At 42.7% G+C, this 25,702-nt stretch overlaps 1 protein-coding gene across 1 annotated transcript in view; it reads right to left on the reverse strand.

Moving 5' to 3' along the window:
* The window catches only part of LOC133517428 (uncharacterized), a 74,861-nt gene that overhangs the window by 23,843 nt on the left and 25,316 nt on the right, over window positions 1–25,702 (reverse strand). Inside the window, exons 10-29 of the mRNA XM_061850744.1 lie at window positions 22,263–22,355; window positions 22,048–22,164; window positions 21,914–22,000; window positions 21,780–21,866; window positions 21,512–21,634; window positions 20,338–20,448; window positions 19,148–19,250; window positions 18,745–18,834; window positions 18,147–18,243; window positions 17,484–17,632; window positions 16,461–16,571; window positions 12,454–15,074; window positions 11,981–12,072; window positions 11,123–11,201; window positions 8,994–9,070; window positions 8,497–8,575; window positions 7,877–7,970; window positions 5,379–5,452; window positions 2,776–2,893; window positions 303–415 (exon numbers count right to left, since the gene is read on the reverse strand). Of these exons, the coding sequence (XP_061706728.1) occupies window positions 303–415; window positions 2,776–2,893; window positions 5,379–5,452; window positions 7,877–7,970; window positions 8,497–8,575; window positions 8,994–9,070; window positions 11,123–11,201; window positions 11,981–12,072; window positions 12,454–15,074; window positions 16,461–16,571; window positions 17,484–17,632; window positions 18,147–18,243; window positions 18,745–18,834; window positions 19,148–19,250; window positions 20,338–20,448; window positions 21,512–21,634; window positions 21,780–21,866; window positions 21,914–22,000; window positions 22,048–22,164; window positions 22,263–22,355 (4,515 nt within the window). The remainder of the gene's footprint in view (window positions 1–302; window positions 416–2,775; window positions 2,894–5,378; window positions 5,453–7,876; window positions 7,971–8,496; window positions 8,576–8,993; window positions 9,071–11,122; window positions 11,202–11,980; window positions 12,073–12,453; window positions 15,075–16,460; window positions 16,572–17,483; window positions 17,633–18,146; window positions 18,244–18,744; window positions 18,835–19,147; window positions 19,251–20,337; window positions 20,449–21,511; window positions 21,635–21,779; window positions 21,867–21,913; window positions 22,001–22,047; window positions 22,165–22,262; window positions 22,356–25,702) is intronic.

Genomic DNA, 25,702 nt, shown 5'->3' on the forward strand with positions numbered 1-25,702 from the left:
GCATATACTTACAAGAGACAGGTGGTCCCTGAGCGCGTGCAGCTCGCGCTGCTGCTGCAGCAGCTGCTGCCAGCACCACGCGCCCCACAACCCGCAGCCGCAGCCCGGCACTGTTCATGTGTACCCGGCCGGAAGATGACTGTAAGCATATACTTACAAGAGACAGGTGGTCCCTGAGCGCGTGCAGCTCGCGCTGCTGCTGCAGCAGCTGCTGCCAGCACCACGCGCCCCACAACCCGCAGCCGCAGCCCGGCACTGTTCATGTGTAGCCGGCCGGAAGATGACTGTAAGCATATACTTACAAGAGACAGGTGGTCCCTGAGCGCGTGCAGCTCGCGCTGCTGCTGCAGCAGCTGCTGCCAGCACCACGCGCCCCACAGCCCGCAGCCGCAGCCGCAGCCGGGCACCATGCCGCCTGGCGCATACACAAACGTTAAGACTCGCTTCATTGGTCAATAGCCCGCATGCGGGGTACGGGAGCTTTCTATAATGGCTCCGTTTCATTGGTCGATAGGGCCCGCATGCGGGGTGCTGTAGATTTCCATAAAGCATGGTTACAGACCAACCCCTATAGACTGAGCTTATAAGACGACTCGCGGTCACCGCCCGTATGGTTTATAGGGCACATATAAGATTACACGCGCGCCGCACCGATCAGTTGCGCCCAATTTTACGACCTGTTAGCAGTGTGCACGTCTATACGAAAATAAATCGTAATTTTTTTAATTCGTTCCATAATAATGGTAAATTACAGCATAAAATGGTGTGGCAAGTCATCTAGACTTCCAAATACAAAACAGATGGAATAACATTCAACAGTTAAGTCACATTCATTATTTTGTTGAAAATTGTACTTTGTCCGCGGGGTTCATGTGATACTGGTCATTATGGTTGTATTGAGCAGCAACGAAGTACGCCCGTCCCTTTTTGTCAACTTGAAGATGCAATGTGCTATCCCTTTCTCATAGACGAATAGTGATGTGACGATGATGGTTTCGTCAGTTGCGGGAACTTCGTGCTTTCGTTCGTACCGTTTTAAAAAATATAAAAGAAAAATATTGGTTACCCATATAACCATTCCAGTCGCAGAATCATCGTAGTAGTAACTAAATGTCAGATGTGTCGTAACGGTGTCGAAACAGTTACTACACTTTGCGACTGTGTTCAGTTTTGGTTACTTAGTGTGGTAACAGTGTGCACACAATGTGACCAGAATTGTTTCAGTAACTAAGTGTGGTCGCCGTGTGTACACTTTTCGGTCACAAGGTGTCGAAACATTTAATACTCTTTGCGTTCAGTTTGTTACCAAATCTGTACACAATGTGTCGTAACGGTTACCGAACTGTATCGAAACATTGCGACTGCAAATGACAATGTTAAATACCTCTTGAAAACCAAAGTTTATCAAACTGTACTATTAGTGTCTTCTGTGCTCGTAATAATAATAGAATCTTTATTTCGAACCATGTAAGTTCATAGATTGTAAGTAATATTCTTAACTAGATATAAAAATAGGTTAGTAAAATATACAACTACTTATATGTACTTTTCTACACTAAAGGAACTAATTTTAACACAATTACCATTTTACTACGAAATAACCTGAATTTATCTATTTCGACCTAAAACGAGCAATAGCCCCAGTCTGCCCTACCCAGTACATTAAAACTGGGCAATCATATCTATCTGCGAATACACTCAGAATACTGTTGGTACTTTTTCTGACTCTGCTTAGCATCGGAACGATTTTCTTGCGTAGTATGGCTTGAAAACCGTGCGTGCGAGCCTCGGTGAACATACCCGAGGCACTACACCACCTCGGTAGCCCCAACAGCATCCTGAATGCATTGTTATATTGAACGCGCAGGGCGTTAAAGGCTCTTTTGGTATACTTAACCCACAGGCTGAGAGTAGAATGACTGACAGAATGCCTTAAACAGTACGATTTTACATCCGCCGAACATCGAGCAAACCGGGCCAGCATATTTGACCTGACCGCCAACGCCCTGCGCTCCCGCTCAATATCTAGGTCATCACTAAGGTCATGTGTTATCATATGCCCCAGATATTTTACCCTACGTTTTGTACCCTCGGTACAAACGTGGGTGCTTTCGTCCCCACCATTCACATTACAACCCCACCATTACCTCGCTTTTCCTGGGGTTGTACTGCAGGCCATGAACTTTAGCGTACTCCTCACATACCGCCAACATCTTTCTTAGAGCACTGATCGACGGACTCAACAGCACCATGTCGTCTGCATAACTGATGTTATTTATGCTGACACCATCTATGTAGCATCCGACATGCATACTGTTGAGCCCAACCATCAACTCATCCAAGTAAAAGTTAAGCAGCCGGGGAGAAGTAAGCCCCCCCTGTCTAACTCCGCACTCTAGCCTGTACTCTGAGGAAAAACTATCCGTCCATCTCACCTGATTCACTTGATATTGGTACCAGTGTTTAAGGATACTTATAACTTCTGCTGGCACGCCTGAAACCTCTAGCTTTTTCCATAGGACGTCGTACTCTATCAAAAACTTTTGACAAATCGAGGAAACATGCCTACCCTGGCAATTTCCTTCGCAATACCCCACCGTACTTTTCAGACACAGAATGGAATATTCCGTGGAAATTTCAGGTCTTAAACCGAACTGATTGTCCTGTATCTTTAAAATCTATCTATCTATATAATGCTTTTTCTGCCAACCATATATTTTGCTATGAAAACGGCACGTTAATAACGATATTGATTAGCAATGATTTCGGTCTCACCATAGGGCAGCATCATGTTGAAGGGCATGGAGGGCGGGAAGCCCATCTGCGGCGTCCCCATCAGCCGCTCCATGGTCTGCGAGTGGCTGTTCTGTGTGAACTGGTTCGTACGCATATCCTGGAGCAAGAGGATAAGCAGACCCCGTTGTCAAGGTTGCGATTCAGTGACAATAAGGGTTGGCAAAATATCTACGGTAGGGAACCCTAACTTCAACCGGTGCCAAACCCAAAACCTAAACTTCGGCCAAATTCATTATTCCAATAATACTTTAACAAGAAAACTATATAAAACCTACAACTTTGAGACCTGGATAATTGAAATTTCAAGGGACTGACAATGTTGTGTCAATGCCGGTCGTGCTAATTATCGAGGTTCAATTAATTATAAAGGTTCACATTAACAGAGGTTGCGTTTTGACAAATTTCTTTTATGGAGGTGTAAATAACCATTGAAAGTAGATTTACAAGTTTACGTTCTGGGTTTCTAGTCTATATATATATTATATAACTTGCACTTTTGTACTAAATTAATCACTACTTTATTTTCTTATAATCGTTTGGGTTTTAAATTTTCCCCCTTGAATTGTAGAAGAAAGTTATATTGGAATGTAAAAGGCATACTATACTTATTTGATTTGATCAAAAATATTACACCTAAAAATATAACCTATTAAATATTACTTATTTGAACAGTTATAAAATAAACTTGTCATTGCTATAAAATATTTGTTACCGAAATCGTCAAAACGTCCCACTTTATCGCTTGCCATAAGGACGCCTTGACTGGTTATTCGTATAAAGATACAAGCAAATCTCGTCCTTATATTTTACTGTATGTTCTTTTTTCTTTCGAACTTTGAGACCTCAATTATTCTGGGCGCTAATGAACTAAGTGTTTCCGAACCTAGGGTCTATTTTAATGGCTTCTATGTATTTTCATTTTCAATTGTGTTTTTGTTTTTTTCTCACTTTGTACGCATGTGTGTGTGCGTCAGTGTTAGCATTTTTTTATATACTTTGTAATTACTTGTGAGTTCCTGTAATTGGCTCTCTGTATTAATCTTGTTGTCCTATTGTAAGTTTAAAGCTGTTGGTTCTCCTGAACATAAATAAATAAATAAATAGCAAGCGACAAAGTGGGACGTTTTGCCGGTTTCGGTCATATTTTTTCGGCTCACTCTATTATTTCAATTACAAAGGTAATTAATAAGTAAGACTCATTTCAATAATAGAGGTGACAAGAAAAGCTAAAATAACGGAACTTTTTAGCCCAATTCCAATTATGAAGGTCTTAGTTGCAATGTGTTCAATTACAGAGGAAAATTGAAGGAAACCACTAAAATTTGAATTGCATTTAAAGACGTTCCATAATTTCAATTTGCCTCATGCATGAAGTTTAAATTTGAACCAAGTAATTTTTATTCGGATGATTGTTATCGTTGTAGGGTGTTACAAATGCATTTCCGTTATAAAATTATAATTTAATTGCTTAAAATAATAAATGAAAATTACAAAAATTGCGCGCGAAATGCTAATGAGCGAAACGCAATGCCATTTGTCGAAACATCACGTGACGTCACAGTTCAGTCAGATTTGTTGTTTTGTTCTACGTCGCACTGATTTTGAAAGAAATCTGCTATAAAAATGTATTTTAGTCGCGTTTTATTAATTAAAAATGGTTATATCTCAAACATCGGTTATTGTCGACTACTTCTAGATAAACACTTGGTTGAGTTTCCATACTGTTATTATTTAAATTTAATTACATACAACACGTCGATCAAAAGTTTTATCGCCAGCTACACACTAGTTTCCAGTTTGATGTTTTTGCAAAGGTTTGACTAAACAATATGCAGTTCAATATTGTGTATAAATTCGTAAATACTTAGTTAAATCAAAAACTTTACATTAAATTAATGAATATAAGTGATATACAGGCTTCATACCTACTACTTACTTCCGAAGCTTATGGTAAGAAGTAATTTGTAACCAGAACGATTGATATCTACAAAAAAAATTGGTATACTCTCGTATACTTCGATTTAATTTTTATTGGAAAAAATATTGTTTGCCATTGTACATTGATTGTGAGCTGCACTTGTATTTCTTTGTATGCTTTGGCAATAGATAATGCCTATATAATGGTTTTTAGGTCCATGGTATTTAAAAATAATAAAATGAATTATTAGTGTCGAGTAGCTATAATACACGAACAACATTAGTAACAAACGTCAGTTGTGTCCGAACTGTGACGTCATCGGCTCTCCAAAAATTATGAGCGTTTCAACCGCTCAAAAATTTTCAACATTTGAATAATTTTTTAATAAAATAATGTGAAGATTTGTAAAAGTATTTTTATTTTTTCCGGTTTTCAACTGATATAAATAATTATTAAAAATATTTTAAAAAAATCATGCATGAGCCTAATTATAGAATCCTTTTGGTCCCAAGGAATCGGGACCGGACCTTTGGTTGCAATTATAGAGGTTTTCAATGGAATAAAAGGTTATTGGGACCTGAATAAATGTATCCAGGTCCCAATAACCAGGTTTCGCTGTATTGCGCTTGCAACACTTGGGTGCAATAAATTGTGTTATGTTTACCTGGTTAGTTTTATTCGTATTATTCCAATACGGCGGCGGCCCGTGAGGGTACGGCATGTTGATAGGACTGTCAACTGGAAGCAAATAGGAATATTTGAAATGCGATTTAAAGAAAATCCCATTGTAGTGATCAAGTGATACAAGAAAATATGTCTTTTGATAAACTACATTAAGCAGATAATTGAAATAATATTTAAAACGTTTAATTCACGTGTTACAGTAAATAAATAAATATTATCGGACATTATTACACAAATTGATTAAGTCCCACCAACTTAAACTGAAGGTTTTGTTTATTGCAAAATAAAAATATTTGTAATTATAATATAGGAAATATTTATTTATTTAAATATGAAACAAACGGTCATACAAAAAATATTATTACAGTTTCTTCTCTTAATCTAGACCTATAGTTTCCATGTTTGTTTATTCTGTGAGATTGTGGGCTTTGAGGATGCTAAAAATGTTTTTAATGTTGCTTGCCCGGGCAAAAAATTTTCAGACGACTCTAAATCACAAAGGAGCTGGGATAATATTTACTGTGATTTAACTTACAATACTCTTCTAAACAACTGTACGCCACATATATGCTCTTGTGGCACGGACGTGGACCGACTGGGACACCATGGATTATCTTGTCAAAATAGTGCAGGTCGTTTTTCAAGACATGCGTCGCTTAATTACATAATCCGTCGGTCTCTTGCCACCATCAATGTGCCTGCTCTTCTTGAGCCAACTGGCATTATCAGGGATGATGGCTACGACTGGCATTTGACGGATGTTAGTGTGGGATGCGGCCTGCGTAGACACACTGGCACCGTCCCACCTCCAACGGACTAATGTAAAAGCGGGCGCAGCGGCGGAAAGCGCCGAAATTTTGAAACGTAATCAATATAAGAACCTTGGTAGAGTACAATTTTGTACCATTTGGCGTTGAAACTCTAGATCCATGGGGTCACAGCGCGCACAAGTTTTTTTAGAGAAATCGCGAAACGTCTGGTTGACGTAACTGGTGACCGAAGAGCTGGCGGTTTCCTCGCATAACGTATCTGTATTGCAATACAACGAGGAAATGCCGCCAGCATCCTTGGTACAATGCCTCAAGGGCCTATTTTAGATATAAGCTAGTTGTAGCAATCATCTGTAAATATTCATTATGTATACGAGGGCTGCCTTTTAAGTTCTGTCGTTTACAAACCTCTCGCGATTTTATTAAAAAAAACTAGTATCATCGTAAAATATTTGATTTTAGAACACGAAAACAAAAGAATGACTCGAGTTCGGCCGAATCGTTTGAGTACAGCGTCGGTTCAAAGTTGACAAGTCAGTTGCGAAAATGGAAATTTCGAAGGAAAATTTACGTGCGATAATTTTTTACAATTACAAAAAAGGTTTAACGCGTCTTCAGTGCTTTGAAGAGTTGACTTCTGTTTTTAATAATGAAGCACCATGCCTCCGCACTGTGGAACGTTGGTATTTAGAATTTCAACGTGGTTGCTCTAGTTTTAGTGATAGGCATCGTGAAGGTCGACCAAAAACAGCCGTGACTCAGGAGAACATTGATGCTGTACGGCAACTGATCGTCATATACATACCGTGAGATAGAAGCTGCATTGGGCATTTCAGGGACCAGTGTTCTAAATATTTTGCATGACCACTTAGGCGTAAAAAAAAAATGATCTCACGCTGGATACCACATTTACTCAGTTAAGACCAAAACCGGCTCGCGTTATATGGTGTCGCAAAACTCTACGAAAATTCAACCGAGGAAACTCTAAACACGTTAACGACATTATCAGTGGTGACGAGTCTGGGATATATGCCTACGATCCGGATTCTAAACAGCAGTCGACTGTTTGGGTGTTCCAAAATGAGCCAAAACCGACCAAAGTAATACGTTCACGGAGCACTTCGAAAAAAATGGTCGCCACGTTTGTAGCGAAAAGTGGCCACGTTGCCACCACCGTGCTAGAGGATCCGAAAACGGTAAATGCTGACTTGGTATACCAATGTTTGTTTACCAGAAGTTATCAGCGAGTTCCGAGAAAACAACCCCAGACGTTGCACCACGATAATGCGAGGTCGCACACCGCTAGGCAGACAATTGAGTTTTTAAAAGAGCGAATTTGTCGAAAATCTGGAACACAGTCCAGACTTAAGCCCCAATAACTTTTTCACTTTTCCAAAAATCAAGCAACGACTTCGAGGTCAACGGTACTGAACGCCTGAAGAAGCGGTTGAGGCATACAAAACAGCCATTTTGGAGACCCCGACTTCGGACTTTAATAAGTTTTTCGATAACTGGTTCGATCGAATGAAAATGTGTATTACGTATCACGGTGATTACTTTGAAAAACAATAAATACCAATTAACACTTACATTGTCTTTAGTCTTACCAAACGACAGAACTTAAAAGGCAGCCCTCGTATTTTTATTTTAAATAAAGAATATATCTAAAATATTTGTTGATTACAAAGCACTTCACTATGATGCTTACCATTTTGAGAAATGGGCGGGACCATGTTGATGTTTGACGGCTCCGCTCTGGGCTCGTGCCTCAGTGAATGGCTCGAGTTGTTTGCCTGTGGTACCTGGACACAATTAAATAATGCTTTCAAATAAATAAACTTAAAACTCACTGTCTCGCGACTCCGGGATACTGCCGCCCACCGCTCTACCAACTGGGCTATCAAAATTGGCCAAAATCGTTTAATTATGGCCTGTACAGAAATTTAGCTCATTTGAAATAAAATAATAAATCGATTTAGGACATATTTTTGTAGTATAATTGAAATGATTCTGTTACTGGGCCCTAAAACTACATATTACGATAGAGATGACAACGGATTAGCTGAGAAAGCGCTATTCTCGTTGGCCCCTGTCATAGCCTCACTTCATTTCTGCTTACTACTAAAAAGTCTGCAGACAGCTAGATGCAGCGGCGGGTAACATTAACCCGACTACATTACCTAAGTTGTTTTTGATATGCTTACAGCAATTTGAAAGGTACTTTTAATTTTGTCTCTTCGCGTATGTCCTGTCCCTCACGGGGCACGCGTGTAGCATCTCTATGGTTATACTTGCTTTCAGATTAATTTCCAAAAAAGTGAGACTTACATTGTTATCTTCAGACAGACGATCTTGGGTTTGCCTGCGGCGAGCTCGACTTCTCTGGTTCGATTTGGTCCGCGATGCGCTGTTATACATATTCGTATCATAAAGTTAAAATACTTCTTGCTATCCTATTAAAGCAAATGACACCAAACTTATCATTGTTAACTAAAAATAGTTTACAGTACATATGGTGCTTCTTTACCGCACTAGTGCGAAAATTAGCATATTACGTTACTGTGTCGAACATTTAAAGGCCCATATGTACTGTAAAACGTTGTACGATACATGTGCGAATAAGTAATTCGCAACTCGTTTCGAATTTCCTATTTGTATCGTAATGTACAGTCAAGGTATTAAATATCGATACGGACAAAGTGCCAAAAATATGTATACACTACCTTATTGCCTTTATATTAAGGTAGTGTGTACATATTTTTGTCACTTTGTACGTATCCATGTTTAATACCTTGACTGTACTATAATGACACATATAATGTCACCTGTCACTGTCGCTGCAGCAGGCGCTGGCGTGCCGCGACGGCAGCGTGGCGGTGCCGAGGCCGCCCTGCGGACACACCTACACATATAAATAATAAATCAAACTTATACAATTTCTTTTCCTCCTCGCGTTGTCCCGGCATTTGCCACGGCTCATGAGAGCCTGGGGTCCGCTTGACAATTAATCCCAAGATTTGGCGTAGACACTAGTTTTTACGAAAGCGACTGCCATCTGACCTTCCAACCCAGAGGGTAAACTAGGCCTTGTTGGGATTAATCCGGTTTCCTAGCGGTAAGAGCGTGCGACTTGCAATCCGGCGGTCGCGGGTTCAAACCCCGGCTCGTATCAATGAGTTTTTCGGAACTTATGTACGAAATATCATTTGATATTTACCAGTCGCTTTTCGGTGAAGAAAAACATCGTGAGGAAACCGGACTAATCCCAACCAGGCCTAGTTTAACCTCTGGGTTGGAAGGTCAGATGGCAGTCGTTTTCGTAAAAACTAGTGCCTACGCCATATCTTGGTATTAGTTGTCAAGCGGACCCCAGGCTCTAATGAGCCGTGGTAATATGCCGGAACAACGCGAGGAAGAAGAAAATCCGCAACTTAAGACCCAATATTCGAGGCCGTTAATAAATTTGACGACTGTCAACCATAAATGCCTTTCTACAAAACTGCAACCGAATCTCGAGCCTTAAGAGGGAAGAATAGCTTTTAGAATCTAGCGAAATAACGGTGAACAATGAAATTCCAATATTTCGGAACAAAACATTTACCGCTATAATTAAATCTTGACAAATCGCTTTGATTTTGATGTCGATCGCTTCAGCGTAATATATTCTAGGTTTACAGCTTTCGCTTTCAAAAATAATGTTTTTTTGTTTTGCAAATTAAAAAAAAGGAAATCCTATAAATCTAGTTTTTCACTGTGTCAATAACATACTAAAAAATCATGGAGAATGGAACATATTTAGAAGTGGAAAAACGTTTTCTCTTTTTGTATGGACGAAAAATTTCGAAAAATACAAAGCAACATTATAACGTAGGTAATTAATTGTGTCTATTACGCTAGGCTGACAATTCTTATTCTGGCCGAGGTAAATTTTATTAAGTCTAGTCTCAAAAAAATGCACGCTAATACGACTTAAAGTTAGGATTTATACTACGCGTAGGTAAACCATTTAAGAGACTGTTAACTTATAAGGTATTATTTAACAGTTATGTTCGTAGTCGTTTGGAATTTGCAAGTGCTGTGTGGAGCCCACTGTATAAAATACATAGTGATAGGATAGAGAGAGTTCAAAAAAAGTTTGCTAAGACAATAGAATACAGAATTAGAAATAAATACTCAGATTACGCTACCGCAATGAGAGTACATAATATAACATCCCTTAGTTATCGCCGCGAACGTACCGATATCTTAACCTTTTATAAAATTATTAATAATATTATTGATGCTCCGTTTTTACTACATTCACTTTCCTTCAGAGTCCCTCGACGTTGTGAACGTGCTTGCAGGAAAAAACCCCTCTTTTACATCCCCCGTAGTCGGACTGCTTACGCAAGAAATAGTTTTGTTAGAAGGGCGTGCAGGTTGTACAACAAAAAATTTCTAAGCCTTGATATTTTCTGTGAGAAACTTAATAGATTTAAAACACTATCTATGCAGTGTAATAATTAATAACCCAAATGTTTAGATTGGCGCTATAAATAAATAATCTCAGTATTAGACGTTACTGCTTTTTATAATTTCTTTATTAATAGATAATAAATCCTTGAGATTTCAGTTTGTAAACAATACCATAAGGTTGTTATAATGCTCTTATGTTTTTATTCTCATAATTTTTCTTTTCTTTTGTTTGTTTTTTGTTTTTGCACGCACAAATAGCTCTGTTTTACTATGTAGAAACTACTTAATAAGCATGATGTTAAAATATTTTCATTAAGGAAACTGTAAGTCTAGTTTTAAGAAAAGTTCCTGTGCTATATATAACTATAAAAGACTGTTTGTTTCTTAAATAAATAAATAAATTAAATTAAAAATCAATGCCGCGCCCGAAACGAGCATGAGACGTGAAAAGGGAATTTTAAGCGAGCGTCACGACTCCAATCAAATGTTAGGTACATACCCTAAAGTTGTCCTCGTCTCTGGAGTTTTGAGAGTCCAAAAGTATCTGTTCCGACCGCGAATCGGGTTCTTCTTGTTCACTGAAACAGCATAATTCATTAAAATTGTTATTAATAGTAATTATAAATAAATAAATATTATAAGACATTATTACACAAATTGACTAAATCCCACAGTAAGCTCAATAAGGCTTGTGTTGAGGGTACTTAGACAACGATATATATAATATGTAAATATTTATAAATACTTAAATACATAGAAAACACCCATGACTCAGAAAGAAATATCCATGCTCATCACACGAATAAATGCCCTTACCAGGATTTGAACCCGGGACCATCAGCTTCATAGGCAAGGTCACTACCCACTAGGCCAGACCGGTCGTCAGTAATTAAAAACTTTATTAAACAGTAAAAAAACAGTATGCTACAATTGTATTATGAATATAAAAATAAGACTACCTTAAAATATTCCTTAAACAAAACTACATAAAGATAAAAAAGGGAAAAGATTAAAAAGTAAAACTACAACTAAAGTTATAAATAAAAAAGTGGGTCCAAATTATTATAAAAAACATGATTTTTCATTTCAGCCGACAAAGTCATTGGGGGAGCTAAAACAATTTTCTTTTCTTTCTGAAATGTGGTTGGAAAATGCAAAAAGTTTGTATACATGGCGCCAGCTGTTTTTACCTGTCTCTAGTGTGGTTCCATGAGATTTAGCTGAAAGGACTAGCGTGCAGGCCATAAAATTTCCAAAAGAAAGAAGACTGATACTGTTCGTAGGACTGACAAGTATAACCTATGTAAAACCGGCGATTAAAATTGAAATAGCCATCAGGAGACCGACCGACTCTTACCTGTTGTAGGACTGGTTGACACCAGTAATGACGGAGCCGGTACACGAGTCCGCCATCATTTTTTGAGCTTCTGTATTTCCAAACAGTACTTTCTGAAAAAAAAAATGTATTGAAACAATTTTAAGTCGAATAAACGCTCGACATGTATCGAACGAATTCATTGATTTATTAATTCCAGTCGAAGAAATGGGATCGAACAAAAAATTATAACATCTCAATATAACATGTGCTTGTTAAGATAGATCATTGTTACGGTAGATATTGCTATGCGCCTTTCTAAGGTAAGTAAGCTTTAGGGAAAGAATGGAAAAGTGGTATCGGCGTGACGAGAAAGCCTAGATATAGGGCGTCAGCGTCAGCGTGTTAAGCAGGTTGTCCAGTTCGCGCTGCTTGTCGGCGAGCAGCGCGCGCAGCTGCAGCTGGCGCCGCTCGGCGGGTCCGGGCGCGTGCCAGCCGCGGGACGGTTTGTGTACCTCCTTGTTGAGCAGGCTGTCCAGCTCGCGCTGCTTGTCGGCGAGCAGCGCGCGCAGCTGCAGCTGGCGCCGCTCGGCGGGTCCGGGCGCGTGCCAGCCGCGGGACGGTTTGTGTACCTCCTTGTTGAGCAGGCTGTCCAGCTCGCGCTGCTTGTCGGCGAGCAGCGCGCGCAGCTGCAGCTGGCGCCGCTCGGCGGGTCCGGGCGCGTGCCAGCCGCGGGACGGTTTGTGTACCTCCTTGTTGAGCAGGCTGTCCAGCTCGCGCTGCTTGTCGGCGAGCAGCGCGCGCAGCTGCAGCTGGCGCCGCTCGGCGGGTCCGGGCGCGTGCCAGCCGCGGGACGGTTTGTGTACCTCCTTGTTGAGCAGGCTGTCCAGCTCGCGCTGCTTGTCGGCGAGCAGCGCGCGCAGCTGCAGCTGGCGCCGCTCGGCGGGTCCGGGCGCGTGCCAGCCGCGGGACGGTTTGTGTACCTCCTTGTTGAGCAGGCTGTCCAGCTCGCGCTGCTTGTCGGCGAGCAGCGCGCGCAGCTGCAGCTGGCGCCGCTCGGCGGGTCCGGGCGCGTGCCAGCCGCGGGACGGTTTGTGTACCTCCTTGTTGAGCAGGCTGTCCAGCTCGCGCTGCTTGTCGGCGAGCAGCGCGCGCAGCTGCAGCTGGCGCCGCTCGGCGGGTCCGGGCGCGTGCCAGCCGCGGGACGGTTTGTGTACCTCCTTGTTGAGCAGGCTGTCCAGCTCGCGCTGCTTGTCGGCGAGCAGCGCGCGCAGCTGCAGCTGGCGCCGCTCGGCGGGTCCGGGCGCGTGCCAGCCGCGGGACGGTTTGTGTACCTCCTTGTTGAGCAGGCTGTCCAGCTCGCGCTGCTTGTCGGCGAGCAGCGCGCGCAGCTGCAGCTGGCGCCGCTCGGCGGGTCCGGGCGCGTGCCAGCCGCGGGACGGTTTGTGTACCTCCTTGTTGAGCAGGCTGTCCAGCTCGCGCTGCTTGTCGGCGAGCAGCGCGCGCAGCTGCAGCTGGCGCCGCTCGGCGGGTCCGGGCGCGTGCCAGCCGCGGGACGGTTTGTGTACCTCCTTGTTGAGCAGGCTGTCCAGCTCGCGCTGCTTGTCGGCGAGCAGCGCGCGCAGCTGCAGCTGGCGCCGCTCGGCGGGTCCGGGCGCGTGCCAGCCGCGGGACGGTTTGTGTACCTCCTTGTTGAGCAGGCTGTCCAGCTCGCGCTGCTTGTCGGCGAGCAGCGCGCGCAGCTGCAGCTGGCGCCGCTCGGCGGGTCCGGGCGCGTGCCAGCCGCGGGACGGTTTGTGTACCTCCTTGTTGAGCAGGCTGTCCAGCTCGCGCTGCTTGTCGGCGAGCAGCGCGCGCAGCTGCAGCTGGCGCCGCTCGGCGGGTCCGGGCGCGTGCCAGCCGCGGGACGGTTTGTGTACCTCCTTGTTGAGCAGGCTGTCCAGCTCGCGCTGCTTGTCGGCGAGCAGCGCGCGCAGCTGCAGCTGGCGCCGCTCGGCGGGTCCGGGCGCGTGCCAGCCGCGGGACGGTTTGTGTACCTCCTTGTTGAGCAGGCTGTCCAGCTCGCGCTGCTTGTCGGCGAGCAGCGCGCGCAGCTGCAGCTGGCGCCGCTCGGCGGGTCCGGGCGCGTGCCAGCCGCGGGACGGTTTGTGTACCTCCTTGTTGAGCAGGCTGTCCAGCTCGCGCTGCTTGTCGGCGAGCAGCGCGCGCAGCTGCAGCTGGCGCCGCTCGGCGGGTCCGGGCGCATGCCAGCCGCGGGACGGTTTGTGTACCTCCATGTTGAGCAGGCTGTCCAGCTCGCGCTGCTTGTCGGCGAGCAGCGCGCGCAGCTGCAGCTGGCGCCGCTCGGCGGGTCCGGGCGCGTGCCAGCCGCGGGACGGTTTGTGTACCTCCTTGTTGAGCAGGCTGTCCAGCTCGCGCTGCTTGTCGGCGAGCAGCGCGCGCAGCTGCAGCTGGCGCCGCTCGGCGGGTCCGGGCGCGTGCCAGCCGCGGGACGGTTTGTGTACCTCCTTGTTGAGCAGGCTGTCCAGCTCGCGCTGCTTGTCGGCGAGCAGCGCGCGCAGCTGCAGCTGGCGCCGCTCGGCGGGTCCGGGCGCGTGCCAGCCGCGGGACGGTTTGTGTACCTCCTTGTTGAGCAGGCTGTCCAGCTCGCGCTGCTTGTCGGCGAGCAGCGCGCGCAGCTGCAGCTGGCGCCGCTCGGCGGGTCCGGGCGCATGCCAGCCGCGGGACGGTTTGTGTACCTCCATGTTGAGCAGGCTGTCCAGCTCGCGCTGCTTGTCGGCGAGCAGCGCGCGCAGCTGCAGCTGGCGCCGCTCGGCGGGTCCGGGCGCGTGCCAGCCGCGGGACGGTTTGTGTACCTCCTTGTTGAGCAGGCTGTCCAGCTCGCGCTGCTTGTCGGCGAGCAGCGCGCGCAGCTGCAGCTGGCGCCGCTCGGCGGGTCCGGGCGCGTGCCAGCCGCGGGACGGTTTGTGTACCTCCTTGTTGAGCAGGCTGTCCAGCTCGCGCTGCTTGTCGGCGAGCAGCGCGCGCAGCTGCAGCTGGCGCCGCTCGGCGGGTCCGGGCGCGTGCCAGCCGCCGCCGCTGCGGGACGGCGACGGCGACGCCTGCTCGTTCACCTTCTTCTGCTTGCGGCTCGGCTCTGAAATAAGTTTTTTTTTATTAGGAAACAAACAGTCGTATACAAATGTGTTAAAACTTATACTAGACCGCGGTCTAGCCAGGAACAGGTTTCCATGACCAATCGCCTCCTGGGCGAAAACTAGTATAGTGTTAACGTTTATGTATGATGAACCCTCGTGGACATCAGCTGTCGCTCCGTTGGTGGATTGAGGAATGAAAGCCACCGAAACACGTAAAAAAAATGTTTTTTCGTCGCCTGCCATTTTATACTTTGTCAGATGATAATTCAGGTGATATTGGTACTTAAAAAAGATCGTCAGCCGGTGGTATCGCGGTATTATGACAGTTACAAAATATTATGACACTGCATGTAGCATTCCATCAAGCGTTCCAAATAAACGGTTACGCAAATTACACATTACGCATACTTTGCGGACATAACAGTGTTACGTACCACTTTTTACATGTTCATGTCATTCCACCGCGATACAATCGGCTGACTATTTTTTCATTTTCAAAACCAAAGTCAACATTTTAAAATTTTTTTGATTGAAATGGGTTTTGTTCAGTGTGTTTATGCTAAGTTATAAGTTTCAGACGATTTGAGTTGAAAATAGTAGTTATGATTTTTTTTCAAAAAAATGTATGGAGCCGGGACAAAAAAATCGAAATATCTCAAGAACCGCAACAAATACAGTAATATCCTCGCAGAAGGTTATTCTACAAATTATTTGTGATTATTTGTGATTTTTTGGCATACTACTATATCCGTCACCGGTTTTTGTGCTTTTTTCCATAGAAACAATTAATGGTTTTTATAAAAAAATCCGCACCCGTGACGGATATATATAGGATGCCAAAAAATCACAAATAATTCGTAGTATAACCATCTGCGAGGATATTACGGTTTGTTTTGCGGTTCTTGAGTAATAACGATTTCTTGTTCCTGCTCCATACATTTATTTTGAAAAAAAATCGTAACTCGACAATTTTCATTCCAAATCGTCTAAAACTCACCGGTTACCACCACAATGCTGGGCAAACTCTATTTCAATCAAAAAAATATAAAAATAACAAACTTCGGTTTCTATGTCAATGAGAGCCGAATTCCAGCCCACAGTGCGTCGGGGTATATCTGAATGTTTGGTATAAAAATGAGGGTATATTTTACAAACTTACATGTTTCCAAAATGTATATGTTAAAGTAAGCATTCATCAGTGCGACATACAATGCAACTTTCCATAATATTTTTTTAGCCAAGATTGGAACACATTTTTGTAATATCCACATCTATGCTATTCCCCCATAGAATGACACCATAGGTAAGCCAAGTATGGGCATAGGAATAGTAAGCTGAATAGGAAAAGGAGGAGCCGCGGGCACAAGAAGTTTCAATAAACTCACCCTTATTGGACAGCATGTCTTTGATACGAGCTCTCTCACCGACAATCTTCTCTGTCTCCATGCGAAGTTCTTGAGCCAACTCTTGCAAAGACGCAATATTGGACTCGTGGCCTGTAAAGACATAACAAAATCATAAGTATCGTACATAACATAACGAACGAGTTCGAAGATCTCCCTTTCAGCTTGGGCAATAATGGCATATCGCAAATTCGATCGATTGCACTGTATCCCCTCCCCCCCCCCCCCCTCGTGTCGAATGAAAGTCCCTATGACAGTTATATTTTGTATGTATGTAGTAGCTGTAAGTAAAATGTTTGTAGATATTTTTTGGAAGTTTAGCACATTAATGTATTTTGAAATGTAACATTTAAGGTCACAGCTCATTAGAGCCACCCCGCACCCGACCCTCACCGCCTCGCCTCGAGCGGTTAGTATTCTTCGTATGGATTTCTATGGGCATGCGCTCACTACATCAACTTATCCGGTGGTGGTACGAAGTTGATGTAGTGAGCGCATGCCCATAGAAATCCATACGAAGAATACTAACCGCTCGAGGCGAGGCGGTGAGGGTCGGGTGCGGGGTGGATCTAATGAGCTGTGACCTTTATACGGTACTAAGTTTTTGGCAGGTATAAGCTTTTATCGCTGACTTTCTTTCTACAGGCAACTAATAGTCACTGAGACAATTCTAACAATCTAAACACAATTAGTTTGCCTAATTGTATCAGAGTTCCCATGGTCACCTCCTGTCTCCATAATCAGATCAGCTCCATGTCATCATAATATTGCATCCGATTTACATATGTATGCAAAATTTCAGCTCAATCGGAAATTGGAGTGGGTCAAATTTAGATTTACACACACTAACCTACTAACAGGGCAAGTTAAATTTCTTTTGGATTTTTTTTTATATAAGCCTAACCAAAAGGAATTTGCACGAACTGTCATAGGGACCATTGATTCGACGCGTGAGGTATCGTATGAGAGTAGTAGTTGACTAGTACCGCTCGTCGGTGAACTCACTCATCTGCTGCGGCTGCTGCAGGTGCTGCAGCTGCAGCTGCTCGTGCTGCTCGTTGGTGAACTTGTGCCGCTGCGGCAGCGAGTTGCGCACGCGGCACCCGCTGCCGTCGTTGGACCAGCCGCCGATACTGCCGCCGCCTTCCGATTTACTGTAAAAAAAACAACGGGTTGCTATAGTTACCTTAAAAACAACAAAACATATTCATTTTATACTTAAAACTAATTAAAATATAAACTGTACGTCAAATGGCGGTAAATGAAAACTTTTTTCAAGCATGTAGTTTTTTTTAATTCAGGGACAAACTAGAGTCGGGGGCCTATTTCCGTATCATTCGATACAAACTAACATGCGACATATGTCAAAATTGGATGCAATTGACATTTCATTTCGAACAAAAAGGGATCTCGACTGATATTTTTTAGAGATTTTTCAGAGATGTTCCAAATTTGAATGCATAACCAAATCGATTTTGATGTAGTTATGAAGTAATAACTAAATTATCACAGATAATAAATTTGTTGTAACAAAACAGTTTCTCGTAATGTTGGCCATAATTAACAGATTTTGAAGGCATCATAGGGTTTATGATATGTGTGTAGATAAACGGGTATAACGCGATATATTTTAATTACTTTTACCTTATCCGACGTTTCAAAACTCACTTGTCGTTTATATTAGAGTGACTAGTCATCTGGAAGGAATCATCGTGCGCGCCGGACATATGGTCCGACTCGTAGTTTTCTACCGAGCGCATCAGATCTGAAAATACATTATCAATTAGTACTATATTATAAACTAGCCTTGGCTTATTTTGTTTTCTTTCCAGCGCGATAAAACCGGCTAACGATTTTTAATTCACAATAATATCTACACTATCATCTGACAAAGTTTCATTCGAGATCTATGACAACTTTTTTTTTGACGTGTTTGGGTGGCTGCCGTTTCTCAACCCAGTAACGGAGCGGCAGCTGACGTCCGCCGTCCACGAGGGTTCACTACATATCGCCCTTAACCACTTTACGAGTTACCACCCAGGATGCGATTTGCGACGAAATTTGCCCCTAGCCCGCATCTAATGTGAAAGTTAGTTGAGTAATTTAGATGTTTATAAGTTTGAATATATGTTTTTCCATCAAAAACATTGCAGTTTATAACCTGTTTCTCCTGATTCTCGCTATCGTTTTATGATATGTTGTTTTGTGCACTTGTGGCGATATCTATAAAAAATCATGCCGATGATTTTGAAATAATACAACTTACCTTTAGTCTTCTGTAGTGCTGTTTTAATGGCTTTGATTTCCATAAGTTTAAAAGGGTCTCCGTTTTTGATATTACCTCCCTCATTGTTACCTGTAACATAACGAGTATTAATGCATAGTAAGGAATATACAATTTTTGGTTGGGAAGACCATCCAGTCACTTTTCGGTGAACAAGGCCTAGTTTACCCTCTGGGTTGGAAGGTCAGATGGCAGTCGCTTTCGTAAAAACTAGTGCATACGCCAAATCTTGGGATTATTTGTCGAGCGGACCCCAGGTTCCCATGAGCCGTGGTAAAATTCCGGAACAACGCGAGGAAGGAGAGCAAGAACTCTCGTATTTGTATACGTACATATGTACGATTAAGTTCCGTATTAGTTAATAAATAACAAAAAAGGGCTTTACATTTCCTTGTCGGCTCGTCGTCGGCGCTGTCCTCTCCAGAGCTGGAGTAAGTGTTGTTGGAGCCGAGATGCGTCGCCATCTGCAGCTTCTGGAACTCTGACACCTGGACATGTAGGGTGAAATAAACGATTATCATGTTACCTCTAGTGTGGTTAGTCAACAAAGAAACAGACGGGTTAGGCAAGTTGGCTGACTTTACAATTTTGGGAACAAATCCAATTATTTTGCCAAAATATTTTCATTTTGTTTCTTTTTTCTGTTTTGCTTGATTTCGTGCGATAGCTTAAGAAGCCGGTTCGAACGCGGCCTCCACCACTGGAGGGCGCGGTTGCTTTTTCTATTGCATATCACATCTATTTCAGTTTATTATTTGGCTTTTTCTTTCGGACCTGTAGGATGAAGTGCTTAATCCTCTGAAATTAGGTAAGTCGATGGGACAGTTTTATAGACGTCCCGTCATTGTGACAATTAAGTCAGATATAGATACGTCTCGAAACACCAGGCGAAAGGAACGAAACTACACACACAGGTTAAATTATTTAGAAATATTCTATGAGGTGTGGTCGTATGTAGCCTTTCTATAGCGTTCAATACCTATAAAAACTGTACAAAATACCTAGGGCCTGATGCTTAACAATGTATAAAGTATATTGGGAATTAAAGACGGCCGTCCGCTTGGATTACGAGATGTAAGATGTAATGCAACGGATTTACGGATGCCTCAAGCCTGTCCCAGGGCCTCGTCTTGTTCAATAAAGGTTGGATTTTTTCTTTATAGAGGCTTCTGGAATTCAGGAGTTAGTGCAATGGACAATTTTACAAGCTTTTATTTACTTTCACCTGACCGTTGTCTGTTAAATTTGATCCACTTCCCGGTTTCCGATTGAGCTGAAAATTTGCATACATATGTAAGTCGGGTGACAATGCAATATTATGGTACCATCGAGCCGATCTGATGATGGAGACAAGAGGTGGACATAGGAACTCTGTGATAAAACAACGCAACCTAATTGTGTTTGGGGTTTTTAGAATTGGCTCGACGAGTATTAGTTGCATGTGGAAAGAAAAGTACAGTCAGCGATAAAAGCTTGTACCAAAAATGAATTTTTTGTCAAAAACTTATTCAAAGTCAAAGATATTAGTGAGAGCGTCGGCTCCACATAGATATTCCGTGGCTATGGAATACATACGAGGTTCTCCAAGTGCCGCTTCTTGAGCTGCAGCTCTCGCAGCTTGGCCTGCAGCGCGCGGCCGCGCTCCGTCAGCGCGTCCTCCGCGTCGCTGTGCGCGCCGCCCGCCTCCTGCCCAGGCCCACACGGCGCCGTTACAACGATACTACTCGACCGCTTCTCCACACAAACGTACGCTCCGTCTTCCTCTCTCGACATTAACATTATGGCAGAATGCATATTAACCATAGGTATGCCCCTTTTGTTTTTTTGATTATTATAAAAATTACGAACGAAAAATAAATTCTATACAAAATTTTAACTGACTTATATTACAAAAATAATAAAAGAAAAACAAACGAAGAGACATAGCTATTGTTAATAACCTATAAAGTATACCCGGGTAAGACCGGACTATTTTTCGGCGAGGTGGAAGGGCGTCACAAAAAAATGTATTGCTTATTTCTCACTAACTTTTACCATCGAATATTTAATGCAGATGATATAGAAGAAAAAAAACTAAGCTGATATTATGAATTCACTTAATGCCCTTTAATAAAATAGTTTGGGAGCAATCTACACTCAAAGTCGAATTAAATTTTTTTCAAGACACCGAAACTAAAAACCTTCTTGGAAATAATTGAACTAATTGCTAATTCTAACTCTTAAGCAATGAGAATAAGTTCCATACGTTGAAAAATATCCGGTCTTTTCCATTAAATTTCATCTTCTTCACACTTTTTTTAACCGTTCGTAACACACGACTGAGCGGTTACTACAATATGGCAAGAGGGGCGATATGAACTGGCGTCACATCACACATTGTATTGCTAATGATGCGATCATACGATATTACCCTCCATCCGATCTTACTCGGGTATACTTTAATGTTTATATCCAGAGAAAGAAATAGGAACAACGTTTCTATAAGAATAAATAATAAATCATTTCTTTTCAGGCAATAAAGGTAGTTTCAGGCAACATAAATATAATCTCATCTCCACTTCCGGTCCATTCCACTTTCCTCTTAGTTAAAATTCTATAAGTACGAAATCGTCGCACATAGCTACAGTGAGGGTGTCAAAGAAGTGCTACAAAAAATTAAATACCTATTTGTAGTTGTTCCCGATTCTCGGCTCGCCACATTCTCTTTTGGGTTAGTTGACGGTGGCAGTTCATTCGTAGTATTACTCACCTCGCTGCTCGCGATGTTCGCGTCGCGGTGCGAAAACCTGTCGTCCTGGTTGTGTCCGTGCTCGCTGTTGGCGCCACTCTTAGCGTTCTCGTTCGAATGAGTTAACAGTGGTTTCCACTTGTTTTATCACTCACCTCTCTGCTCGCGATGTTCGCGTCGCGGTGCGACAACCTGTCGTCCTGGTTGTGTCCGCGTTCGCTGTTGGCGCCACTCTTAGCGTTCTCGTTCGAATGAGTTAACCGTGGTTTCCACTCGTTATATCACTCACCTCGCTGCTCGCGATGTTCGCGTCGCGTTGCGAGAACCTGTCGTCCTGGTTGTGTCCGTGTTCCCTGTTGGTGCCACTCTTAGCGTTCTCGTTCGAATGAGTTAACAGTGGTTTCCACTCGTTATATCACTCACCTCGCTGCTCGCGATGTTCGCGTCGCGTTGCGAGAACCTGTCGTCCTGGTTGTGTCCGTGCTCGCTGTTGGTGCCACTCTTAGCGTTCTCGTTCGAATGAGTTAACAGTGGTTTCCACTCGTTATATTACTCACCTCGCTGCTCGCGATGTTCGCGTCGCGTTGCGAGAACCTGTCGTCCTGGTTGTGTCCGTGCTCGCTGTTGGTGCCACTCTTAGCGTTCTCGTTCGAATGAGTTAACAGTGGTTTCCACTCGTTATATTACTCACCTCGCTGCTCGCGATGTTCGCGTCGCGGTGCGAGAACCTATCGTCCTGGTTATGTCCGTGTTCGCTGTTGGCGCGGCTTGCCACATTCTCGTTCGAATGGGGCAGTGTCGTGGCCACCCCGATCTGGTTCGCGGCGTACATACGGTTGTAGTTGCCGTTCATTGGGTGGTGATTCTGGAGATTATTACTTTGGATTAGCACTTGGCATAACCGAACGTGCAATAGATATCTGACGAGAGAGAGTCGTGTCATATTTAAGATCCTAGGTATAAGTAATATGGAGAAATAAAAGCGGATTAGGGCGTTGTTTTTATTCAGCGATTGCTAATAAAACGATAAAATAATATAAACTACCTATCACTGTCTTTGACAAACGCTAAAATTGATATAGACTCAGACCAAGCTAAGTTGGCAGCGATTTTGATAGCCCAGACGGGGCACGTGTTATTTTCTATTACCTATTATTCTGTAGAAGCCATTATGTTAGGATAGATATGTGATACTTCTGGAAATCCGACGGTTTTTGAAAAAAGCGCTTTCGTACAAATGAAAAATCGAACAAATTTTTTTAGAGGTTTATTCTTTTTTAAATAGAGGCCAACCATATACACCGTAGCACAATAAATAGAGCAGCATGGCGGGAAACAGCGAAAAAAGCCGTACAACGACCGCAATGACCATGACTACTCTGACAAAAGTATACGACTAAGAAGAAGAAGAAGATATACACCGTGGGTAGGGAATGCAAAATAAGCGATAACCGAGTATCGGTTTTGCTATCCGTTAAACTCGAAACCGAAAATCGGTTAAAAACCGAGTAATCTCTAGGGTCCTAGCTAAACTGGGTCTTCAATACTTATGCTATGGAATGTAGCTAGAACCACTAACTAAATGGCTCAACAATCATGGAGCGTGACTGTACGTGAACTTTGATGACATTGAACCATTACAAAAAGACATTTAATAGGAGTTTATGTGACTGCTACATAATAAAAAGCATTCAAATACGAATATGATGAATATGAAATGAACAAAGTATGTTCCAGAAAAAGATCACACGAGTGTTCATTCGCTAATTATGTATACAGTTACATATACTAATTCGTATGCATATTATAAGCTCTCTACGATGTATTCAATAACCACATGTTATGGCTGACATCAGGGCATCGTTGCTCTCTCGAGAAACTCGCGGAGGTAGCTATTAAAACTACTAAAACAAGACAACAAAGTTGGTAGTTTCAAGTTCTTAGTTCTTACTTTGAGTCCTGAGCAAGTGAATAGTATCATAATAATTGTAAGTCTTACAATAACAATTCCAATTGACCGTTGTTAAATAAATAAACTAATGCACTGAAAAAAATAAATAGCCGAACTGGTTTTGTAACTTTACTAAATAACTAAACTACGGTTATAAGAAAATAAACTTTGCATAAATTTACAAAACTTATTTGTAGTGTATACCCAGCCACTGAACACTGATAGCCAAACACGGTTTTGTAACATATAACACATAGTTCGCAAGTCCCAATTTTTGTGTAAAGAGTAACCAAAATGTTTGTTACAGTTATGCAAACATTTCTTTCAGTGTGCCTTTATAAGAATTAGGTAGGTTTTGGTTTATCATGTGGGTTGGATGGTCAGATGGCAGTCGCTTACGTAGAACCTAGTGCCTGCGCCAATGCTAGAGATTAGTTGCCAAGCGGACCCCAGGCTCCCACGAGCCGTGGCAAAAATGCCGGGACAACGCGAGGAAGATAGAGGTTAGAAGGGAATTGGCACTAGCCACTTATATATTTAGGTTAGTACGTGGAAAGGTCTGTAACCCAGAGTTACTAGCGACGATAGGCGTTTATGTGCCCCCACGGTGCGTGTGGCGGCCAAGCCGAGGCGAGTGGGCGAGACCCACCAGCATAATTAACCAGGTTGCCAATCGTACTGACGTATTCCGAGAATGAATTTGCTAAAGTTACATTGTTTGTGTTGTGTTATTCTTATTCTTAGTTATAGTACAGGTATACCTAGTTATAGTAGTAGTATAAGTTATAGAATTATTTATGTAAAGCACCTACACTATCGTATTGGGAAACTGTAAAGATAGCTGTAAGATTTATTAAAAACAAAGTTGGTCAAATTAGGTGAATCTATTTTCTGCATTTCATGTTATTTCTATTCACATCATGGCGAAAAAAAATATTACAACGAATAAGTTGATTTTAATTAATTTAAAAATAAAAATTGCGAGTTTTCTTTAAAACATGAATGTCTGTCAGTAGGTCTATACCAATAAGTTACATAGTGGCAGGCTGGCTGCATCGCAGCCAAAAAGGCGTTTTACACAAAGTTATTACAGAAACAAATTTTCACAAGAATTGTCATTGTCTCTAAAACAAGACCGATTTCAGAAAACTATGTATGATATTTTAGTCTCTAAATGCGTTCAAGAATACACCTTTCAAATCTGTCGAGTTTTACCAGCCCACGGTGTATATTATTATTATTTCCTTTATTTATTCATCTTCATATCTTCTCCTTATTATTATTATGTCTGTCTTTTACAAATTCAAATTATTATTATTATTTAATAAGCAGGCAGGCAGTTATGACAACTGATATGATCTGTATCCAGTATTCATAAAGCTGGTTATCATGAACAAGTTCTAAACTGGTTCACATTTTGTGCTAAAATCACATCTTCTGGGAGTTTGTTCCAAGCCCTCACCACTCGATTGCTGGAAAAGTGTTTGTATGGGTTACTGTGAGACCTATGCCTTTCTAGCTTTAAGTGATGACCTCTCAGACGGTTGTTGTTGTTGCCCTTGAAAATCTCTTGGAAATCCTTGAGGTTATAGTGCCCAGATAGTATTTTGTACGTCTCTATTAGGTCTCCACGTTCTCTGCAGTGCTTTAGAGTAGTGAGTTTCAGTTCCTTTAGTCTCTCTTCATATGGCTTGTTTTTAAGTTGTCTTGGCAGTTTCGTGAAACTCCGTTATACTTTCTCCAGCATCTCAATGTCCTTGGCAAAGTAAGGACTCCAGGCTTGAAAAGCATACTCCAGTACGGGTCTGACATATGTTTTGTATATTTTAGCATCATGTAGGGTGTTAAGGTCTTGAAGGCTTTTCTAATGAGGTAAATCATGCTTCTGGTAACTTAACCATTGTAGATATGTGCTCTTCCCACTTTAGGTCCTCAAAGATTTTAACACCTAGGTCAGTTTGTGTTTTTACAGCCGTTAGTGGAGTGCCTTACAAGTTGTAAGTCAGGCGGGGGTCCGATTTCCTATGTGAAGTACTGTACATTTGGCAGAATTCAGATTGATTAACCATGCCTTAGACCAGCTTACTATTGCATCTAGATCATCTTGTAGTTGGCTGAAATCTAGGAGTGGGTTAGCAAATAACTTGGTGCCATCCGCAAAAGTACTAATACTGCATTTGAGGCGACATGGAAGGTCAACAGTAAAGCACCGGGCCTAAAACTGAACCCTGTGGTACTCCACTCTGTATCTCTCGTTGCCG

This window comes from Cydia pomonella, chromosome 4 (genome assembly GCF_033807575.1).
Source record: "Cydia pomonella isolate Wapato2018A chromosome 4, ilCydPomo1, whole genome shotgun sequence".
Lineage (NCBI taxonomy): Eukaryota > Metazoa > Arthropoda > Insecta > Lepidoptera > Tortricidae > Cydia > Cydia pomonella.